General features: G+C 42.7%; 1 protein-coding gene and 1 long non-coding RNA gene across 5 annotated transcripts; one reads left to right on the forward strand and one right to left on the reverse strand.

Moving 5' to 3' along the window:
- The first annotated feature begins 21 nt into the window (after positions 1-21).
- LOC141951042 (uncharacterized) lies at positions 22-19898 on the forward strand. Its single transcript, XR_012631258.1, has 4 exons — positions 22-388; positions 2409-2517; positions 18446-18563; positions 19788-19898. It is a non-coding gene; the product is annotated as an uncharacterized LOC141951042 (long non-coding RNA).
- On the reverse strand, positions 1458-22682 carry CHEK2 (checkpoint kinase 2). Of its 4 annotated transcripts, none has more exons than XM_074886772.1 (17): positions 22655-22682; positions 21024-21278; positions 20398-20522; positions 19970-20117; positions 19110-19200; positions 18074-18182; positions 16226-16279; positions 15362-15423; positions 14765-14864; positions 12971-13057; positions 12040-12203; positions 11705-11820; positions 10235-10320; positions 3070-3150; positions 2387-2478; positions 1903-2081; positions 1458-1749 (listed from the first exon to the last, which is right to left on the reverse strand). In XM_074886772.1, the coding sequence occupies exons 2-16, from the start codon at positions 21271-21273 to the stop codon at positions 2045-2047; spliced, it is 1602 nt and encodes a 533-aa protein (XP_074742873.1). In that variant the 5' UTR covers positions 21274-21278; positions 22655-22682; the 3' UTR covers positions 1458-1749; positions 1903-2044. The 4 variants fall into 4 exon arrangements, with proteins under 4 accessions (XP_074742873.1, XP_074742872.1, XP_074742871.1 ...); XM_074886771.1 differs by having other exon boundaries at positions 22631-22659; XM_074886770.1 differs by lacking the exon at positions 22655-22682 and adding an exon at positions 22084-22308.
- Between the last annotated feature and the right edge of the window lie 15 nt (positions 22683-22697).

Below are 22697 nucleotides of genomic sequence, written 5' to 3' on the forward strand. Positions count from 1 at the left end.
CCGCTCGGCGCCACGTTCCGGGCCCGGCTCTGAGGGAACCGCACGGCCCCGGCCCCGCCCCCGGGGCTGGGCTCCGGCCGGACCCCGGGCACCCCCCGCCCGACGGCGCCAGGCCCGCTCCGGACGTCCTGCGGCGGGAGGGCCGCTCCGCCGCGCCCTGCTCCCGCCGGGACGGCCCGGGCCCTCAGGGGCCGGTGGGGCTGAGGGTGAGCGCGGCCCGGCTGAGGGAGGGCCCGGGCCCGGCGGCGCTGAGGGGGAGCCCGGGCGGGCCAGCAGCCTGCCGCTCCAGCCGGGTCCCGCCGGACACAGCTCCGCGGCCGTGGCCGGCCATGAAGGTGGGAGACCGTCGCCCCAAGGCCGCAGCAGCCCCGGCGGCGGCTGCTGGAGGGTAAGTGGGGCGCCACGGCGTACCCCGGCAGAGCCCGGGCGGGAACACCGGCCGCTGAGGGCTCTGCTCTCACCGGGCGCTGCTGGGCTCGGCCTTCGCCTTCTGACGGCGTTTGTAGAGCCCCGTCCCCAGGGACGCCTCAGAGGCTGCCGACCCGCGCCTGTTGAACAGGCAAGCAGGCGATGCTGAAGGCTCTCGTGCTGTGAAGAATACACAAAAAAGAAATAACAATTTCTTGTGTAAGTGAAAATTGGATGCCACTTTACCTTATGGAATTTAATAGCACCTCTCAAACTTACACTTTTTCCATGGAAGAGTCTGAAACTTCAGAAAGCTTTCTGCAATAAAATGATGAACACACAGCCATCAGTTCAAAGGTCTGGCTTCAAACGAGTGAGATCAAAATTAAGATCCCATTAGAAAGCAGGTCTTAGTCAGAACCCAGGGAAAGTATCCAAGCAAAGCAGTTAAAAAAAATAACAATAGTGGGATGTAAAAAAGACAGAGGAATAAATTATAGAAGTTTTCTATTTCTATCTAAAGACCAATTATAGTTAATTTGCAGTGTAAGTAGCAGCTACTGAATTATGTTCTCATCTGTAACGATGCAGGTCTTTTTAAAATCACTGGTAACCAAAGCCCAAAGGTCTTGGATTTTGCAGTGACACCAGATCACACACGTAGCCCCAACACACCGAGTCCTTTACCAGTCTTTTTATCTAGCAAAGGGCAGCTGAGTGTTCCCTTTTGGTTCAGATGAGCTACTGGAAGTACCAGAACTCTGAGGATGGGCCAGTCCATCACAGGCCTGCGCTAGAGAGGGCATGTCATTAGAGGATGGACGTGCATTTCTTGTTCTATCACCCCGCTGCACTGGAGTGGATCTGAACCAGGGATATCCTTTTCACCCAGTGGCCCATGGATGTTCCTACATCCAGTTCATTAATAAGATATGAATGTACAAGAATTGCCATTTTATCATTGACAGTGGTTAATATCAAATAGCTCAAACCACACAAGATCTCTGCAACAGGCACATATGGGAAAACCTGACTTATGAATACCTTAATTCGCACTTGACATTGGTTTATTTTTTAATGCATTAGGCTTTATTCTTTCCAAATCAATTTGCAGTAAATGCGTTTAACCAGAAGATGCATGTTGTAGAACAAAGTTAATAAATTGCTCCCTCTTAGTCAATAATGAAATTAATATCCTTTAGTAAGAGGCACACAGTCCAAAATTTTCACTTAACAGACAAGCAAATTAAAAATTGCTTATCTCAGTTCAATTCCTAGTTCTTCTCGGGCAGGAACTTCCTTACATCACTTGTTGCTGTGTTTCCTCTTACTCAGTCCATCCTAAGGGAAATAAACATAGTACACACTTTTCAAGAAGAGACTGGTTAGAAACTACATGCAGATGGGAACTTCTGCTTTGAAAGCCTATCAACCACTTCACAGATCCCAACACTGCTGAGTCTGCCAGCCCAGTATTTAGTATTTAAGCTTTACCTGAAGTCCAGAGCGCCTCAAGCTCCATCAGTAGTTTTACATCAAAACTGAATATTGTGTCCTCAGAAGTCTGTGGGCAGCGTTTGTGTCAGGTAATATACTATGTCTGAGGCAAAAGCTCAGCAAACTTAGTACTCCTTTTTCATCTGTGAGGACCAAGAATTATTTCCATGCCTAAGCTAGAAAGTGGAACAGAAGAAACAAAGAATGTAGGTGGTGATGAAGCTAGCCTAAAAATTTTTAGTAAGTTAATTCATGAGTTTTTCTGATACTCTCCTCAAGTCAGACAGCTGGATGAAATGGAATATGACTATTTATGCAGATTCTCATGCATACACAGCAGTCCCTTCAGTCTTACAAAGTTATTTTTATTTAGCAATTGCATTTTCAACAGTTATTCCATTATTAAGATTTTTCTAAAATAAAAATTCTGCTTTCCATAAAAAGCTATAATTAACAAAAGTCACTTTCTCTTTCTTTTCACCTCATTTTCTGAAATGATGTAGAAGGAACAGCACGCTTAGAAGAGCCAGATTCTTCCTCATTTTCATGGAGACGCTTCCTTGTTGTGGTTGGCTAAAAGAAAGATACAGCAGGATGGCTACATGAAATCAGGTAAGACAGAGCCTAACTGTTTTGCTTGCTACAGAATTACAGATGTTGGATAAAGTCTCCTTTCTGTGACCAAAAAAGCAGCATGACTAACAAATGTTTCTCTACCAAGATTTATCTAATTATATTTGATCCTTCTCATATAAGACACTGCCCCCAGCTTTATCTTTCACTACTGTTTAAAATTCTCTTAATTAGCATCTTGTAATGAATGTCACAATACCCAATACCATTCTAAACTATCACGAACAGGAGATTTTTTCCTTGAATACTAAACATTCATGACTTGGATCCATCAAAACATACATGTCCAACAATTTAGTTTTAAATACATGAATAACCCTTTAAAGCCTAGGAGATTGTTTCTATACGTTTAAACAAAGCATCCTGACAAAGTCCATTGCTTCCATTCAGAAAGCAGAGATAAGCAGCAGACTGCTACACACAGCCAAACTGCATGTTCCTCTAAGTTCTCAAAATTGATTTTCTTAGTATGAATTAATTCAAAATCTAGTTTCTCTATGCATCAATCTTCAAATAATCTGTCTCACATACCATTTTTGATGTTTGTGGTGGATTCATATTGGCATGTGTCTGAGCAAGTACTTGTTGAAATGTATTCTTCATATCCTCGTCCTATGAAAAAAAAGCAGTAACTCTAGGTAGTATACGGAATATTTAAGGGAAAACCCTACATTTTGGCTAATTAAATGGATGAGCAATTAAAGAATGAATGAAGGAGAAAAAGAGGTTCCCCCACTTCCGCCCAAATAAACACCTTCCTAATATGGCTTCACCAAGGGCAAGTCTTGCCTGACCAACCTAGTGGCCTTCTATGATGGAGTGACTGCATCAGTGGACAAGAGCTATGGATGTCATCTGCCTGGACTTCTGTAAGACCTCTGACACTGTCCCCACAACATCCTTCTCTTTAAATTGGCGAGAGATGGATGGACTGTTCAGGGATGAGGAATTGGCTGAATGGTCTCATCCAGAGCGTCGCGGTCAACGCCTCGATGTCCACATGGAGATCAGTGGCAAGTGGTGTCCCTCAGGGGTCCAAACTGGGACCAGTGCTGTTTACTGTCTTCAATGACATGGACAGTGGGATTGAGGCACCTCAGCAGGTGTGCAGATGACACTGAGCTGTGTGGCGCAGCCAACAGGCTGAGAGAAGGGATGTCACCCAGAGGGACCTGGACAAGCTCAAGAAGTGGGCCCGTGTGAGGTTCTGCAAGGCCAAGGGCAAGGTCCTGCCCATGGGTTGGGGAAATCCCCAGCACAAATCCAGGCTGGGTGAGGAGTGGATGGAGAGCGGCCCTGAGGAGAAGGCCAAGAAGCTCAACACGAGCCAGCAACGTGCGCTGGCAGCCCAGAAAGCCACCCGTGTGCTGGGCTGCACCCAGAGCAGTGTGGGCAGCAGGGCGAGGGGGGGATTCTCCCCCTCTGCTCCGCTCTGGTGAGACCCCCCTGCAGTGCTGGGTCCAGCTCTGGGGGCACCAACAGCAGAAGGACACGGACCTGCTCGAGCGGGGCCAGAGGAGGCCACAAAGATGCTCGGGGGGCTGGAGCACCCCCCTGTGAGGACAGGCTGAGAGAGTTGGGGGGTTCAGCTGGAGAAGAGAAGGCTCCGGGGAGACCTTAGAGCGGCCTCCCAGGACTGAAAGGGGCTACAGGAAAGGGGGGAGGGACTCTTGATCAGGGGTGTAGGGATAGGATGAGGGGTGACAGGTCTAAACTGATAGAGGGGAGATTTAGATGAGATCTAAGGAAGAAATTCTTCCCTGTGAGGGTGGTGAGGCCCTGGCACAGGTTGCCCAGAGAAGCTGTGGCTGCCCCCTCCCTGGAAGGGTTCAAGGCCAGGTTGGCCGGGGCTTTGGGCAACCTGGGCTAGTGGAAGGTGTCCCTGCCCAGGGCAGGGGGGTGGGACTAGATGGTCTTTATGGTCCCTTCCAACCCAAACCCAATTCTATGATTCTAATATGCCCCACAGGAGAATTTTGAGCAGGTGGCTTATGTACAGTGCTGGTAAGAAAAAATACTTCTATTTCATTCTACAAAGAATGAGTTTTCCCTCAGTAACTACTTAATACTGCTCAAGCTAGAACTGAACTTGCACTATCAGTCAAAGTATAACAACATTGAAAGAAGAGAACATACAGGGTAGGAGTTTGTGCAGGTAATTCATTATCAGAAGAGGCCTCATCAGGACCAGAGTTAATCACTCTTGGAAAAGAAGTTTTTTCCTTATAGTCTTACATTCTGTTCTCATAATGACTTCCCTTTCTAACAGCATATTTTCATTTCCACTAGCTCAGCTTCATCAGTATCCCAAATTTGGGTAGTTTTCATTACCGCCCCTGCCCCCCCCCGCAAACCTGTTGTACACAGTAGATAGAGAAGAACCAGCTAAAACACCCATACCCTACAAACCCAACAAACAAGCAAAAAAAAAACCAACAAAAAAAGACCTGAACCCACACACCAAACTTTTAAACAAATTATCTTAAAAAGCATCCCAGAGTTATTCTTAACATAAGTAAGTCCATAGAACATATTAAAGGTTGTAAATGGAAACATTTGGAAAGCAAATATTCAGAATTTGGGCAAGCATTTCACTGAAAAGAAGTTTCCCTTTTGAAAACCCAAATGATTATGAACATGTATTAGACTAGTCATAGAGCATTCACATCTCTACAGAAGTGCACTGGACAGTACATTCTCTCCCCGAAGCGGTAAAGCCAGAAGCTGCCATTGGCGGAGGGAGAGTGTCTGGGAGAGATGCACTGCAGAGGAGTGGAGTTACCAGTCCCCATCGCGCATGAACAGGCCTGGCTGCAGCAGCATTAAGAGGATGGAAGGACAGCACAGGGGAGGGGAGGGCAGCAGAGAATCTCTGTTAAGAGAAGCTACTCTAGCAGAACGTCAGGCATGTTTCAAGAGAAAAAGCTGGCATGTAACCTCATTCTGGTCCAGCTGCCAGTGAGCGGGGTGCGCCTGGTATATGCTGGGCAACCTCAGGGAACAGGCAATCTGCGCTAACAAGGCATTCAGCTGACACAGTATACTCCGAGTTTTAAAAAGACAATCTCATTCTCTAGGTTCAGCAATTTCTCCTGTGGGAATTTTATTAGAATGGGTTGCTGCAAACCCTAAATCAGACTTCCATACCTGAAATCAGGTCTTTAAACCTCTCCCGGGACTAAATGAAGTATGCTGCTCGTAGCAGTTTAATACAGATCGTTTCCTTTGGCTGAGCTTTGAACAGTGACTGTGTGTTCACCAACCAAACAACTGATCTAGAACCAAACCCAGATATTTATGCTAAACAACTGTCTGAACCTAACAAGTTGTGTAATTTTGTTCCTCTATCACAGCAAAAATTGGGAAACTCAGAAGCGAATGGGACATTTGCTGCTAGAAACACTTAGAAATAAGGATTATTTAGCTCCTAAGGATTTCAAATGTTTAACTGTGATTGTTGGGTGAAGGCAGAGAGGGGGGTTCTTTTCTAAGCTATGGAGTATTGCAGTATCTCCTTTTTTGGTTTAAATATGTTCTTAAGCACTACAAAAAGACTTTGATGGGAACATCCAGTTTATTTTATAAAGAGTTGGGACTTATCTTTTTCAGTGTCACCTGTTTTGACTGTGGCTATATTTGAGTTGATGGATAAGATTATTTTTCCATTTATATAACAAACATCTGAGTTTTTCTTCAGCATGCAGCCAAACTAATTCTGTCCCATTCAAAAGATCCCAATGAAGTTTTCAGAGGCAGAAACAGCAATTAATTGTTTATATGCCTTTGAAAAATGTTTTATTAACTCCCTGGTAAATACAGGTAAAATATGTCCACTGAGTAGTACTGAGGTTTAAGCAGCCCACTAAATTTTAAAGTTGTAGATTTAATCAAAGAATGGAGTAAACAGCACAGGTATTTAAAACACTAATTTGAAAGCACTACTGCTTCAAATAAAGCTGTAGAAATTAAGTTTTATTTGGAGAACGTGTTTACTTTTAATAACTGAAAAATCCCCTGGTGGACCCAAAATCATTCAAGAGGGCTAGCAGGCATTAGCTGTGCATATCAACTATGCGACTGCTGTGTTTTTTCCATACTAACTTTTAAAGACAATACTTACAGACAACACAAGAGGGAGTGAGGAGCCAGTAACTCCTTCTCACCACTCACAGTAACAGGACTCAGGGAGCTCTTTTGGTGGTAGTATTCAACGTGTGTGATATCTAGAACTGAACATACTGGATGTTGGCCTTCCAAAGCAGGCAGCGCACATCACCTATAAACAACTGATACTCTTAGCAACAGCCCATGAAAGGAAACAGTGTAAAGAATGGCATCTGAATGCTTGATGACATTTGAAATTGCGGGTATATGATGTTTTCTGACACTTTCTGTCTGGTCTTCAAAATTAAACATATCAGTAAGAGGTGTCCCTAAAGGGAATATATAATCAAGATGCTAATAACTTGAGTTTACGTACTGAAATATCTCAAATTCTTAGCTTGTCTAAACCACTGTCATGTATTTCCCCTTTCCCGTTATGCATACCAGTGATTTTTAAAATCAGTGTAGCATGGTTTATCAATAACATTTCCTGCTCAGAATTGTAACAATCTACATGCGATCAACTCACTGTAAAAGTTGCACACAAAACTACAGTAGTAAAAGCCAGGAATGGCAGGAAGAATTTTCTGATGCCCAGCAGTATAATCAGGACAAGTTAATGCCTTAAAAACAGTCATCCAAATGCATTCTCTGTCTCAGGAAGCTGCCAGCTGTTGAGCACCGACTCATACTCCCTTGCTTCCACTCTGTTTCTTATGCTCTTCACCTAAGCATCTGAAACCAGACACTGTTCCCAGTGGGGGGATGTGAACAGTATGCTCAGCATGAGTAAATAGAACCCATTGTGTGGCTCAGAGGTAGGCTGGGTGACTTTCTTTAGCCTCCTCAAGCAAAAATATCCAGGAAAGCTCACAGGCCCAGGGGTCACCTCTGGAGTGCCAAAATTAATAGCTGACCACCTAGACACTACCTCTCACTAACCTAACTAGACTGTAATGGGAGGCAGGGAAACCATCACCTCCTACTCAGAGGGTTCTCAAACCAGTGACACTTATTCATTCTCATCATAGTAACAACACAGCAGTCCTGGACACTTGCCAGAAACATGCTCTGCAGGATTCTGCACTGCCTGCCCACACAAACAAGATGAGGAAGTGGGACTCTGTTACAGTGCTCAAAGAAGGGGGTCCATCCTATCAGAACCACAATCAGACTTGGCCTCTAAAAAAAACACATCTTGATTCTTCTGAGAAGAGGTGTCTCAGGAAGGATGCAGAAGGTGATGGTTATATGGAAAGAAGGTATTCAGCAGAATACTCCACGCTTTTTTTGTAGTACTCTCTGCAGGGACTTGGGCTTTATTTTCTGAGAAAAAAATTCCAGAGATCCAGGATTTTCCATTAAATTCAGAGTGGGTCATGGAGGCATACAAAGGGTGTTGAAGCAGGACCGACTTAATACAAGTATCTTTCAACAAAAATAAAGATAGAGAGGCCCATCAACCTCTGCTGTTGAGCTGGCATCACATCTTCCAGCAGAAGCTAAGTGGCTGGAGGGAAAGAATTAGTGACAGAAAAGCTGACATTAAACAGACTTGCAACTTTCTGGATGGCATGGCACAGAAGTAGGAAGAACTGTACCTGTCACTTGTGCTCAACCACTGACCTGCAGTGTTGACCCAGGCAGGTATTTCAAGCTCTACCTATTCTAAGCCTTCCCGAGCAGAGACCACGAGGAGCTCATCGTTGGTATTTACCATCGGGACCACTGAACCCTGATTCTCTTAACATCAGAATCAGTTTCATCTTCCTCCCACAAAGAAAACACAGCTGTTTTGATGGAAAGGCCAGAGATGACAGGACTGACACACTGCTCCGCTAAAGATGATAGGCTGGAACAGGGCCTAGCTTGGCAGAGCTCCTCAGTACTCTACAATGCCTATAAAACATGATCCGGAGTCAAAACATCCCTGGGATAACCACAGCATAGTGAACACATAAACTGTGAAACATCTTCTTCCAGCTGGACAAATTATAGGATCTAAGCCCTTCTCCCTTACCTGAATACAGGTTACTGAAGATGCATCAACCATGAGATATTGTGGATTTAGTCCAAGAGAATTACATTACTTGGCAAGGACGCAAGCCGCTTTGAGCCGCCTTTATTATATGATGATGTAATAAAGATCATGAGACCAAAAGAACAACAAGCTCTCCTATACAAGTTCTTATGCCTGTTGCCAGGCATAAGTTAGCAGTAAGCAGTTAGCAGTAAGACACATTCTAGCGTGGGTCAGGCTGCATCAGGAGGTAATCAAATTGGTCAAGGCTGAGAAATGCCCTCAGCCTGCAGAGAGAGCATCCGAAGTGATGGGAGCTGCAGTGCTGTTAGTTAAGCCACAAAGATGATACATTATCCAGATAACAAAGAGAAAAGGCAACAGACATAAAACTAAGAATAGCGTGGCTGCCTTCGAGAGGAGATGAAGAAGTTACCGATTCCCTTCTCTCTCTGGCAGAACAGTACATGATGTGGCAAGGTAAAATGGAGACCTCATGACAAGGAGAAGTCAAATTAAAAAGGAAATCAAGCAAAGTAGTATTTAGGGTGGGAAAAGCCACTGAACCACATCAGGCAAGGCTACAAGACTACAAATAGCAGCAACAGCAGTTGAAAAGGACCATGGAACTGAAGAACCAAGAAAGCATACCCTGCTGTAAAAGCAGCAGTAGGAAGGGAGAAGAGCTAATGAAGGCTTTGCCAGGGACAGGGGCCAAGAAAATAAACACATTGAAAAAGAACTGGGGGTCTAACTGCCATTGCAAGAGGAAATGACAAGGAGAAAAGGTAAAGAAGAAAATCTGTGCTGCAGAGACAGCATTTGCTTGTTGGGAGAGCAAAGGAGCAGGTCTGTTCTGTATGCTGCGAGAAAGAGAAGGCTCCATCCCACAAAGGCTTTGAGACACAACAAGGTGCTGCAAGACCATCTTGCTTCTGACGGAAAGTCACGGAAGCAGTCTGTTCAAGATGCTCACTCTGGTTTAGAGTTGTCCAGCAGTAATGTGGTGGCTACAGTATCTAGGCTAATATCCTACAGGTTGGGATCTGTTGGCTCCTCCTCCTACATGTCATTGAAAATGCCAGTAAAATGAACAAATAATTCCTAAACATATGGCCTTTTCTTTCTCTCTTTCCCTCTGTAAGTAGGCAGCAGGCTCTCTCCGGTCTTGCAGCAGCCAGCGGGAACTGTAAAGCCAGCTGGCAGGCCCATGAGAAGCACCAGATGGCAGCTGTTCTTCTGCTGGCTGCTGTCAGAGACAACCTACAGACCGGCAGAGTTAAGCTCTGACTTCAGATAGCAGCTGTTATTCCCGTGAGGCTAAAGAACTGAAGCTCTCATCGCCCATCCCTGCATCCCCTTCACGGTGTTCTCCAGAGAAGCAGGAGCCGGCACACGTTACACCTCTGGTGCCCAGAGCAGTGTTCCCCTGCCTCCCTGCAGAAGCAGGTCATACTGCACCAACAAAACCTCGTAACGTCCAGGTTATTGAACGGCCTTCGCATTTATGTCGAGAAGCTATCCCCAGAAACACCCAGCTTTGCTGTACTTCAGTTAAGACTCAATTCCTACCTGGAGCCAAGGATGCTCCAAAGCTTCCTCTGTTGTAAGACGTTTGCTTGGATCCACCACTAATAGCTTCTTCACAAGATCCAGAGCTGAGGTAATAAAAAGAGTTGGTTGGCATATGATCAGTAAATTCATTACCTGAAAATAAGTTCTGCAATATGCATACACCAAAGCTACGTGCAACAATGTGTCTTACGACACTTGAGAACAATGCCCAAAAATACTGCCTGGGCAGGTCACTTTTCTTTTTTCTATGCAGAGGGAGGGCTGCAGGCTGTAACCATTTTTCCTTCACATGCACATGATTCAACACTTTTCAGTATGCCAGAAGTATACCAAAGTTACCAGTAGATAGACTGAGCACGTCCACAATTTACGTTCTGAACATGCACAGAAAGTTCAGCGCTTTCCCAAAAGCTTCAGTATTACTGTGAACAAGCAAAGACAGCTTAAATCAGTTTCCTGGCTTACAGTGCCTTGGAAAGCAGATTGTCCATCTGGGAAGATGGGAAGGAAGAGACATGTATGCTCATACACATGTATGCTCAACATAATCACATAAACTTTGTTCTTAGAAAACTGCTTAATAGACACTGTGAACAATATGGCATTTATGTCATTTATGACTCCAAGTCTCCCATGAAGGAATTTTGGCAAGATTTACTTTTCATTGTATCTGATTATTCTGTTATACATACCATTATGACTATGCACGACCTTAACATAATTCTCATTCTCATATATGTCTGACTTATTACTGAATAAGTTTCAAATAATGCAGGAAGGAGTTACATTTGGTCAGTTTATTAGAAAAAGAATGATCACATCATTTATTAGAAATTCCTCTGCACATTCAGAGGAGTATCCAAGGCAAATACTACTGTTATTTTGTGCATATAAAATGTCCTGAAGAGGAAAAGCATGCAAACAGTAACTGTCATTTTATAGTTTGCTATGCAAAAACTAAAATAGTTTTGCATACTACTTAGCTTAGAGTGGGCCAAATTTAATAGTTGATTCCATAAACGTGGCTGATACTTTAAGCTCAAAGACTTTCACCATGAAATTACTCTTAACATTTCTCTCATGGAATTCTAACTTATATCCCTCAAATTCCTGGCATTTTTGGTTCAACACTTGAAGAACCTTTGAGCAAGGCAAAGTTTGTAGACCAGCTTGATAAAGTCAGAAGAAGTGAAAAGAGGAAAAACAGACGCATGTGCCGATGAACTCTATACTTCTGTAGCTAATAAAGGTAAATATTACTCAGAAATCTTTTCAATGAAAACGTATCTCCTCTTTCCAACGCTTCAACTTTGAACTTAAAAAAAACCCAAAACATTTTAAGAGACTACTTTAAAAACTAAATATATCACCATGCAATGTGCCATACAGCTGACAGGAAGTTAAAGGAAAACAAAAACTACAAGCAAAGAGCCAGATATTCTGCTGCCCACTGTAACAGAGTCATACCCATGTCTGATACGTGCTTCCATTCTTTTGAAATGAACGTGTATTCTCCGCGAGTGATTTGATCTTTCAGAGGTAGTTGAGTATTTTGCTCATTAAATGGCGGATATCCACACAAGCTATATAAAAGAACAAAGCAAGTTAAACAACACTGATTTTGTCATAGAGAATGAAACACTAAAATCACACATTTTAAAGCATCTGCTGTCGTAGCATCTTTTACATGTGTATAGTTTTAAACACACTTTCACTTCCTAATAAAGATACTGAAGTTGCAAGTCTCAAGCCATGTATGTCAACGACTGCCCAGTGAAGGCAGCATCTACACAATATCTTACCATACAAAAAGAATAACTCCTAAACTCCAGCAGTCCACAGCTCGGCTGTATCCAGCAGTCCCAAGTGAATTTAGAACCTCAGGAGCAAGATACGTGGGAGTACCACATAATGTTTTCATAAGAGAAGTTTCTCCAAGAATCTTGGATTGTCCAAAATCTGTAATCTTGGGTTTAAAAACGGTAACACTACATTACATATTAGGATTGATTGTACTAGAACATATCATATCGTCAACATACATCAGGAGGTAACATTTTCTTCCAAGTCAGTTCCAGTACGACTATGAACAAAATCTACCCCAATTATTATTAAGTATGCAGTAAACAACAACTGAGAGAGGGAGAAATAGGTCAGAGGATCACACTTAACACTAGCAAAAAGTACTCCCAGATTTGGATGTAAATGGACAACCACAGAATAAAAGAACTGTAGTTTATTAGAAGAGATTACTTGAAAAATAAGCAGTTTAGCATGCAAATCTATTCAATGCTTTATCTGGGGAAAAATAAACAAAACAAAACACAAACACCCACAAAAAATACCCACCAAAAATCCCCAACCCTAACCCCCCCCCAAAACAACAAAAAAACCCTGTCATCATACAGCCTGGCTATTTGTGCAAATCTGTAATTCAAGAATTTAGATTTTATTGAGGAAAAAAAAAAGGTATCAACATTTGAAGTTGTGTACTCAATTAAGTGCTAAACAAGCACAACATTTCTCAGTTGTTCTTAGGTAAGTGTATGGGTTGAAATATCCACAAAAATAAAATTAAAATTACAAAAAACCCCTCAATGCTTTAAGTTACTTCATAGTTTGTATGACTAATTCAATTTTTTTTTTTTTTGCTATGTTTAACTAAATAGAGAAGAATGGGAAGGAATACTCCCAAATTTCTAAATGAACAAGAAGAAATGTAAGCTTCCTTACCTTTATAAGACATGTTTCTTCAGAAGATGAAAGTAGCACATTCTCTGGCTTTAGATCTCGGTGTATAATTCCATTGTCATGAAGATACTAGATATATACAGATATACAATCAAAGAAAAACAGACTATTAACTTTTTTTTTAAATGTAAGCTTCCCAATTTTTCATATAGCAATGGCAGGATAACTGAAATGATTGTTTAAGAGACATATGCACATTTATGTATTATGCTTGACTCTTCTTAAAAAAAAAAGAGAAACAAAAAACAACCTTAGAAACGATTATGCTTCAAATGCCAAATCTCAGTGCAAGCACAGTACGTAGGCCTGGCAAGGTGTTCCGTCCTTCCCCTTCACTGGAAAGCTGTACTCCTTTCTTCATCTCAGTCAAAGCAACAGAACTAAGGGAGACCAAAGTTCTGTGTTCCCTTTGCAGGAATTCTCGTTTTCAATCTCTCTCTCTTCTTTTAGTCATTATTATTGTATGAGCATACCCTCTTAACTACAAGTCCATGTTTCAGTTTGCAAAGACAGTTACGTTCGCCATAGTCCTCACACTGGTGACTAATAGTAGACAGATTTAAAAAACACCTCGGTCAAAGAGCTGGAGGCTGAAATACGGTTCAAAAACCTGGTGATATACTTAGGAAGACTGAGTAAGGAGGAGATAGAAGATCAAGATCAGGTTAAATACACAAAAGATTCTGAAAAGAGTTACTTCCTTGAGGCAAGCGTAGAATTGTTCCCTTATCTGTAGTTCTGAAGTCTATGTGCAAGTCTACTATCCAGTTTTCTAGTGGCTCCAAACTGGAGAACAGATGTCTAGTGTCATTAGGAGAACATCTGACAGCAAGCAAGAATCACAATTCAGTCATAAATGACTGATATATTAAGATACAATGAAGTGTTAAAACTAGGAACAACATTGAGTCTAACTAGTAGTACAAAATGGGTACTAGAGTTGTCTTCACATTTACACTGAAGGGAAGCTTTTATTTATTATATCTGAAGACACAGTATCATGATGAAGTAGAAGCAATAGTTTGTCTTTATTATATCTGAAGACATAGTATCATTACTAAGTAGAAGGTAATAACGCCACTTTCATTATATGGGCGGCTGTCCCAAAAATGAGAACTGGGGAGAAATACAATTGTTTACTCACTGATGACAAAAATAATTCTAGGTTTATTATTTATTAATACCTCTACAGAACAACTATTAAGTTTCTGGTTTGGGCAGTTGCAAGGTATTAAAATTGAGTCAAGAGAAAAAAGGAAAATAATTGATCTGAAAGCATATTCAGATCCAGACAATTAAGTCTGACATAGAAAATAATCTTGCAGAAGTTACTAATGAAATATGCTTAGCATTTCAGGAAGTTATAAGGAATTTCTCTAAGGACTCAATATTTGGTATTTGAGATCTATTAAAGTAGTCTTAATCGGTTGTCTGCTGAACTGAAATGCTTGTTCAGGAGTGCGTAGTAAGGCATCCGATCACTAATTTTTTGGAAGGCTGCTACACTGATGATTCTGCCCACTGAAAGTCTCACATGATAACCCTGCCATCGATGAGCGCAGCCTGTATCACTGCTTTAGTCCCTGTTTCTAACAAGTAGAGTGTTTGGATGTTCTTTGGCTACAGTGAGATAAAGAATCTTGTTAAATCAACTTGTTAAGAGCACTGCGCTGATTGCTTGCACAGGTTTCAGAAGTGACAAATGACAGAAAAGTTCATCTGACTGATATCCATATGCATAATCATTTTTTCTTGGTAGAATTCATGATTATGTACCTTTACAGCCAGCAGCATCTGATAAAAATACAACTTGCACGTAGCTTCTTTCATCTTGACTGGCCTTGACACTCTGTCATACAATTCTCCTCCCTCCATCCTAGAACAAATGCAGGTAAGAAGTCAATATATTCCTCCCAAAAGATTCATCTCATTAGACAAGACTGAGACCAAAACTTTTGGCCATTTTGGCTACAAAGAAGGAATGTATTTCTGAAAATGAGTGAGCAACGTCCTAAACTCAGCACACACACTGCTGAATTAGGCCTAATCTCCTGAGTCTTTGCTGAGTCTTGTCACAATATTTTTGATCAGCCTCCTCTTACGAGCTCAAAAATCAAAAAAGTAACTGCAATCCACAACAGCAGCATAGTGGGCAACTATCCAGGCACTAAGTGCCTTCAAAGCATAGAAAGATTACTCTCCTGGTTATCCTAGTTCCTAATTTTATGAGGTTTCAGAGAACAGTGGAGGCCAGCAAAAGAAAAACAAAACAAAACCAACCAAACAAAACCCCAGAGTTCAGAACTATACACGTTCTTTGTGGCTATGAAAAACATTTCATTTTATGCGTTTACTTTCAAAGAAGTTACTTACAGTTCCAAAACAATGTAGTAATCCTCTGCTTCAAAGAAGTTTTTGATCTTGATTAAGCAAGGCTAATAAAAGAAGGAACACAAATGGACACACACAGAAAAGTAGAATCATTTGTAGAAACTAACATTATCAACAGTTTATCATCCTGAAGTTCCCGTTTCAGTATGATTTCAACCATGCCAGTTAAACACTTAACACAGCTGACTCACACCCCAGGCTTTGGCAAACACTTAATACTCAAGTCTGTTGTCTTCTCCCCCATACCTCCACACACACAAACATTCAACCCTTGTGGTGACTACAGCTCAACGAGTATCCCTATTTTTTCCGGCTGTGAGTTACCATACCCTCAATATTTTCTTTATATGCAATAGCCCGTTGGGAAGCAAGGGAAAGTTCATTAAGCTATGCAAACCCTCTACTTAACAAAAGTAAAAGTAATGCCTTTTGCAGGGCAGGGGGGCGAGGAGGAGGGGATGCAGGGGAAAGAGGATACAAATTCAAAAAATTGCCAGTGGAATCTAATCTTTATATTTTGTTATCTGGCAGTATTTACAAAAACATGCATCAAGGAAAGATTTCTACAACAGTGATTCAAGTTGAAACTTCTCCTGTGAAGTTTCTTCTCAAATTTACATCTCAGTTATTCAAGGTTTTAAAATCTCAAATCTGTAAAGACACAGTATACTTAAAAGAAGAAAAAAAGAAGCATTCAATAGACTTATTTACAAGAAAAATTATATACACCCTTTAACATATTTTCTAAACAGATAAAATTGATCTTTAGTTACTACATTAAGGTCAGTGAACTATGGAAGTACAGAAGGCAGCAAAAAATGAATAAAAATGTACAGTAACACTCACATGATCTATTTTCTTCAAAATTTCAATTTCTGTATTGATATTAAAAGCTGGGTTCTATTAAGAGAATCAAATATCATATTGGGTAAGACAGTGCTGTTCTGGAATAAGACATATGAGAAATAAGAGACAATACCGGAAAAACCATCGTTTCACGTCCCTTGGTACTTTAAGTGACCATAACATACAGTCTTTTTCCACAAACCAATCAGGAGCCTTCAGTGAACTAAATGAACAGTCTACTCTCAATTATCTGTAGCAAGATATTGCTCCAGACATGTCATTTCACTGCAGGTTAGAAATCTCCCCTAATTTCCAATCTACAAAAAAAAAAGTAATCTTGGCAAGTATGTATCGCTATTGGCCTTTAAACAGCTTCCCTCCCTCAAAGATGCCTTCCGTACCGGGTAACCCTAAAATTAAATGCTACTCTCTCTCCTAGCTTTTATTTTGCAAGATAACATAAACAGATATTTTTAATCTGTGGCTTAGGCTCAACTCATGAAACCAGCCCAGCAGTGTTTTTTGCTCTTCTTCCAATCCAAATCAGTCGTCTTTGAACACACACTATCAAATCCGCATACAACGCGCCGGATGCAGTCCTATCTCTGTTTGGTAGAATGGCATTTCTTCATAATTATAATTTGTAACAGCATTTCTTAATCTTTATTGGACATGTTCCAAAAGTGCATTTTGCAATTTTCAATCACACTGATGTCACATATTCATCTGCAAAAAACTGTATCTACCCCCTCCTCTGAACTAGGAAAAGTGCAGATTACAGCAGAAATTGTCACTGAAGTATACAATCTTGCACTATTACTCCAGCATACAAAGGCACCAGTTCTTCATACATGATACTGCAATCTTCCTTTCCATCAACGGAGCTTTGCGTCAGTGCCAAAGAGCTGAACTAGTATATTCCTACTTTTTGTGCCATGATCTCTAAATGTAATAGTACAGAAAACAAATTCTCAGAACTTCCACCAGTAACTAATTTGGCTCCCACTGAAGCCTCCTGTCATCCTTTCCTTAGCCAGCTACCTTTCCACCTTACCATTTTTCCCTTTACGAAAATATTTTCCACAACAAGCAGTAGTTTCCCATACTGATGTACTGCTGAAATATTTTGTCAGTTTGAACAGATTCTGTAGATTGTATCTATGCTCTGAAGTCCATTTTCTCATCAAATAAATTAATAAGGATAATCCAACTTGATTTAACTTCAGTAAATCCACAGCAGCACAACTTACAGAACTCTTTCTTCCATGCACTTTTGCCTCTAACTGTATTTTTCTTCAAAGTTTATCCTATACCCTTATATAAGATGAGAGTAATAGATACGAAGTTGCTTGGATATGTTTCTCATGTTGGAGTAAAGCCACTTGACTTGTTCTCCTTCAAATTCAGCCTTCTGCTACAAGACTGGACACATGGAAATCCCTTCCCAAAAGGCTTCATACGATTTTGTTAAAAAGTATTATGATGGAGAATACAACAAAACTAGCAGAGTTTGTAAATTTTTGGTCAGACTCTGCGGGTTATGATGTGCCCATCTGATGCATTTTAGGGGATAAACCCCCCAAGACTCCCCACCACCCTTTGTTTGTACCACATTAACAAACAGTCCTAAATTACAAACATCATGACGTGTGGTCAAACAATAAAAGCAAGCACTTTCTACAGAATTCTATAGATTCTGTAAGATCAAAAGGCATTTTGAAATCACATACAGAGGACACTAAGTGAGAAAATCCTCTTTAGCTGAAGTGAGCTGGAAGTCAGGGAGGTTACCAAATATTCCAGGACTGCTGCAAGATGACCAGAAGACAGACAAACAAAAATACTTACTGCCTCTCTAATTCCACTTGCCATGAACTTCCGTTTATTGATTATCTTCACCGCAACTTTGTTACAAGTGCTCTTCTCAAATGCCAGTTTGACTTCTCCACAGGCACCACTAACATAAAAGCACAGCTATGTTAACGCTTACAAATACTTTTCAAAAATCTGCAAAACAAGTATAGACAAATGAAACGAAACCATTGGATTACACACAGTTTGAGGCTGCTGCTTTTTAACTTTCTGAATATGGCATGTTGTCAAAACTTTCTCAGAAAGCATTCAATCATTGGGAAATCTGTTTAAATACCAAGTGATGTCAAGGGCCACCCATTCAAAAATGCAGAGTAAATATGTAAATTTAATTCGTCTGTACGGCAGGTACCCATGAGCATCAAGAACAAGCTCTGTCAGCATTTCCATTACACAAATGCATTTAAGAGAACAGAACCTAGCGAAGAGTTCTCTCAACACCAGACTGCACATATCTGAAGGATGGGTATGACAATACTTTTATTTTTACTAAGTAGCAATTACATTACAGAAATAAACCCTTGTATTTTGCGTCGGATTTGTTTCCACTTAACCATTCTCCAAATTCTTCACTGACCATCTTTTTCCAAAAGATAAAAAATAGCCTCTCTCCTTTTTCCTGAAAGCAGTTCTTTCCCTTTCTGTCTGAAGGCCTCAACAGCAATATTGTAGAAAGCTCTGACATAAAGCTCTTCCTTCTACTTCCAATAACTGAGTAAACTAATATACAAAATTTAAAAACTTGTTAAGTATCTGCAGACTTTTTTCTCTAAACCTGGGTTTCACAACTAACGGTAGGTTACAAAACCCAAGTCAATTAGAGGAATAAAGCCAAAATTCCTGTCTAAGCTGTTGTAAAGAACAGGTTTACTCAGGTGTTATTCTTTTTTCCTTTTTTTTTTTTTTTCCTAAAAAACGGCAGCTCAGTTAACACCGGTAATAACTCCAGCACAAGGTACTGAAAATGGTAACAAAAATCAATGCTTAATGCAATGGAAAGAAGGATGCTTACCTTCCCAAAGTCTTCGACATGATATATTTCTCTCTGAATTCTCTAGGAAACACTAACTGATCATCCACCGTAAGATCAGAAAATACAAACACTAGGAAAACGAGTGGAGATTATTTTCCTGTTATTAACTTTAAAATGTTGTTACAACAAACAACTATGCTTCCCGAGCTTTTATAGTCAACAATGTAACTAAGAAAATGCTGCCTCCTAGAAGAAAAATAATTATATTAGAAAGTTAATTGATGCTATAAATGACATCAGCTATGGGTTAGCAAGGTGATGTTATTACTTAAAACTGACATCATCACTATTAACTTCACAACACTGCCTCATCAATTAACACTAGTTAGGGACAAAATCAGCAAGAATTTCAGTGTCACAGTAGGGAAGAAGAGAAGTGACAGTCGGGAAGACAGCATCTTCCTGGAAAAGCAAAGGCAAAGAAACAAGCCCCCAACCTGCTAATTTTTAAGAGCGTTTTTTAATTATTATGCAGCATCTGGTAAGTACCTGGGTTTTTTTCAACCTCCCTTGAATAGTCTGTTTCTTCTGTTCCCACCACCACATACACGGCTACGGAAGCACAAAAGTGTTTCAAAAATAGGAAAACAACTGTAAAAATTTATAGTCTAGTAAGGTGGTTCCTGATGCAGCTTCTTATAACTTTTCTTTTTTCAGGTTTTTTCCTAGGGTTGAGGTGGACAGAGATAATTTTTATGCGAGTACTAAAACATCAAATCACAGCTGTATTTTAACAGCACTCATGAAGCAGCGCAGCTTGCAAGAAACATTCAGATCAGTGTGGAAAGGACCTCTTGGTCAGCACATGAAGAACCTACTTAAGTTACAGTACGTTTTACCCTTATTAGTCTGTATAGACAGTGCAATTTCAGAGTTGTGAGTCAGGGGAAGCCTCTTCCCTCTTCCAACGAGGTCTCTATTAACAAAAGTTCCGTTTGCACTGTGGTCTTCAATGTAGGCAACATAGGAATTTTTTGGACCCATTTCCTCAAAGAGAAAAAAAAAGGGAAAGATAACAGGAGGGAAAAAGATACTTTACTGTAAAGACATGACAGACTATAGAAATTTACTATTATTGGCTCAGGAAAACAGACTACTGAGGTTATTTCATAAACCAGCTTAATGGAGCATTGCCAAGAGTCTTGTTAAGGGAGTCAACACTGAAGGTAATTAAAACTTAGATTTCTTTAGGATCCACCCCTGCCAAAGTCAATCTCTTTCAATTATGACAAGATAGAAGACAACAGTTAACCTTTTTATAACCTACCCTGAAAATTCGGAAATGCTTCTTGCTGTAGTTTTGGTAGAAGCCAGTCTCAGACAATCCTAGCTTAGAAAAACTATAATCACAGCTTTTGTCTCTTCCAAACCAGTATTCATCATTCACGCAGTCTGTAGAGCAGGGGGAAGTAAAGCAGAGAGAGAACACAAAATTGCAGGAAGTTACTAACTGTGACACTAAGGAATGATGCCAAATGGCAGTGAGTGGGATAACAAAGACAAGAATGCTCCTGTAAGATCAAGTTTATTTGTCTTAGTGCACCTTGTACAATATTTTAATAATTTTAACCTCTTTAGGAATAGAGTTTTCAGTTCACCTTCAGCAATACAGAGAGACTTATATGATATATAAACAAAATAAATTATGAAATGGAAAAGTGAAGCAAGTAGTAAAGAACGTGAATACCCCACAATTCCTCTAAGTCTGTGGAAGCTGCACACCAGGGTACCCAGTACAAACACTGGGATGTAGCACGGAATAAAACATTACTGCAAAAGTTGCAAGGCTGTACTTAAATTGGCTTGTACTGAATTTGAACATGAAGACACCACTCTCTACCAAGCCCCTCAAAACTTTTCAGAGGTGCTACAAACGAACCAAGAGGCACATACCGTAATTGCTGAAACCTTTTCCAAGTGCAAAGAGTCGACCCCAAGGCTGAGGAACAAGCTCTTCAGATTCCTGGTCCTCAGGGATCGACGGAAGCTCCTGAGTGGGAACCGTGTCCAAAGAACTGACGGTCCCAGAACTCGAGGAAGACTGGCTGGTACTCTGTGACCCACTGGAAGAGGAACCGGCACCGCTCTGTGACTGCTGGGCACCTTGAGACTGCTGCGCTTCACTCCCAGTCTCTCGAGACATGTTGGCTTCAAAGAGAACGTTTAAAAAAATAATTACTACAGGAAAGTAAGACTGACAAACATTCACGCGCCGTACCGTTAACGTCCAAGTCTATTCTCAGCCTTCAACGAAGTAAAACTCAACCAAAGCGTGCGTGTGTGGATTACGTGTAAATCCCCAAGAATTTTGCAAACCATTATGTTTTGTGTTTTAAACAAAGAATGTGGCGCTCCCGCTACTGGTTCTGAAACCACAGCGAAACCTCATTCCCAGATTTTCACTCGAGTTCTTCAGGGCTCACACGTCATTTCACAGACACGTGAGCACCGTACCCTGACAGAGCATCCACACAGAGCAGCGATCACTGCAGCTCCCTAAACACGAAAGGAAAAACTGAAAAAGGAAAAATAAGAACTAGAAAACGAAGTACGTTTTCTTGATGCTGAAAGCGCCCCACAGATTTATCACACAGCAAGCCAATTTGGTGTTTTGGCTGAATATTCCTTTAATAGAGGTTATAACCCACAAACTCCCCCAAACCTCCTCTGCGCGGTTCTCTTCTGCAGGTTTATTGGCAGAAGAGCCGCCCCTACACGCAGTTCATGTACAAAACTGACGGACTCAGAGACGCGCCCCACGCCCGCAGCAGCCGCTGTCGGAGGCGGCGGCAAAGGGCACAAACGGCACCTCCGTGCCCCGCGGGGCGGGAACCCTCAGCGGCACCGGCCCTTCCGCCTGCTTGGGATCCCCCCCCGACCAGCTCGTCCCGTCCAGCAGCCGCGGCCCGCGGGCCCCCCCCCGCCCGCTGCCCCGGTTTTTCCCAGGACTCACAGGACCGGCCGGGCCGCCCCGCCACCTCCCACCATCCCCCGTAGGGACGCGGCGGCGCCACGTGGTTCGCGGAGCGGCCGGTAGCGCGGGCGCGGCCGCCCCGGGGCGCTCAGGCGGCGGCAGCGGCCGCTCCGCACTCGCGGGGAGCGCCGGGGAGTCCCGGACCGCGGATCTGCGGGCGGCCCCTCCCGCCAGCGCCCTCCCCACCGCAACCGGCACCAGGAGCGGCGACCGAGCGCGGCCCCGGCCGGCGCCGCGGGGCCCGGGGGAGGCGGGAGCGACGCCCACGCCCCGCCCCCCCCCCCCCAGCGCCCCCTGCCGGCCGGCGGGGCTGGGCTGCCTCCCGCCACCCCGCGCGCAGCGCCCCCTGCCGCCCCGGCCCGGCCCGGCCCCGGCCCCGGCCCCGGCCCCGGCCCCGGCCCCGGCCCCGCGGGCTGCGCGACGCTGCCGGGAAGAGCCGCGGCGGGCAGCACCGGCGGGGCGGGGCGGGGCGGGGCGGGGGCGGCCAGGAGCCGGGACCGGCAACCGCGGGGGGACCCGAACTCACGGTGGGGGAGCACGCGCCGCTCACCGCGCAGCCCGCACGCGCCTCGCGCCGCCCGCGGAGCCAATCA

Source organism: Strix uralensis, chromosome 17, assembly GCF_047716275.1.
Source record: "Strix uralensis isolate ZFMK-TIS-50842 chromosome 17, bStrUra1, whole genome shotgun sequence".
Lineage (NCBI taxonomy): Eukaryota > Metazoa > Chordata > Aves > Strigiformes > Strigidae > Strix > Strix uralensis.

Coding starts and splice junctions, on each gene's coding strand:
- CHEK2 (XM_074886772.1), bottom strand. CDS start 21,273: ATGTCTCGAGAGACTGGGAGTGAAGCGCAGCAGTCTCAAGGTGCCCAG. Junction 18,183..19,109: donor ATGTCGAAGACTTTGGGAAG/GTAAGCATCCTT, acceptor CTTTTATGTTAG/TGGTGCCTGTGGAGAAGTCA. Junction 3,151..10,234: donor TGGAGCATCCTTGGCTCCAG/GTAGGAATTGAG, acceptor TTTTTTTCATAG/GACGAGGATATGAAGAATAC.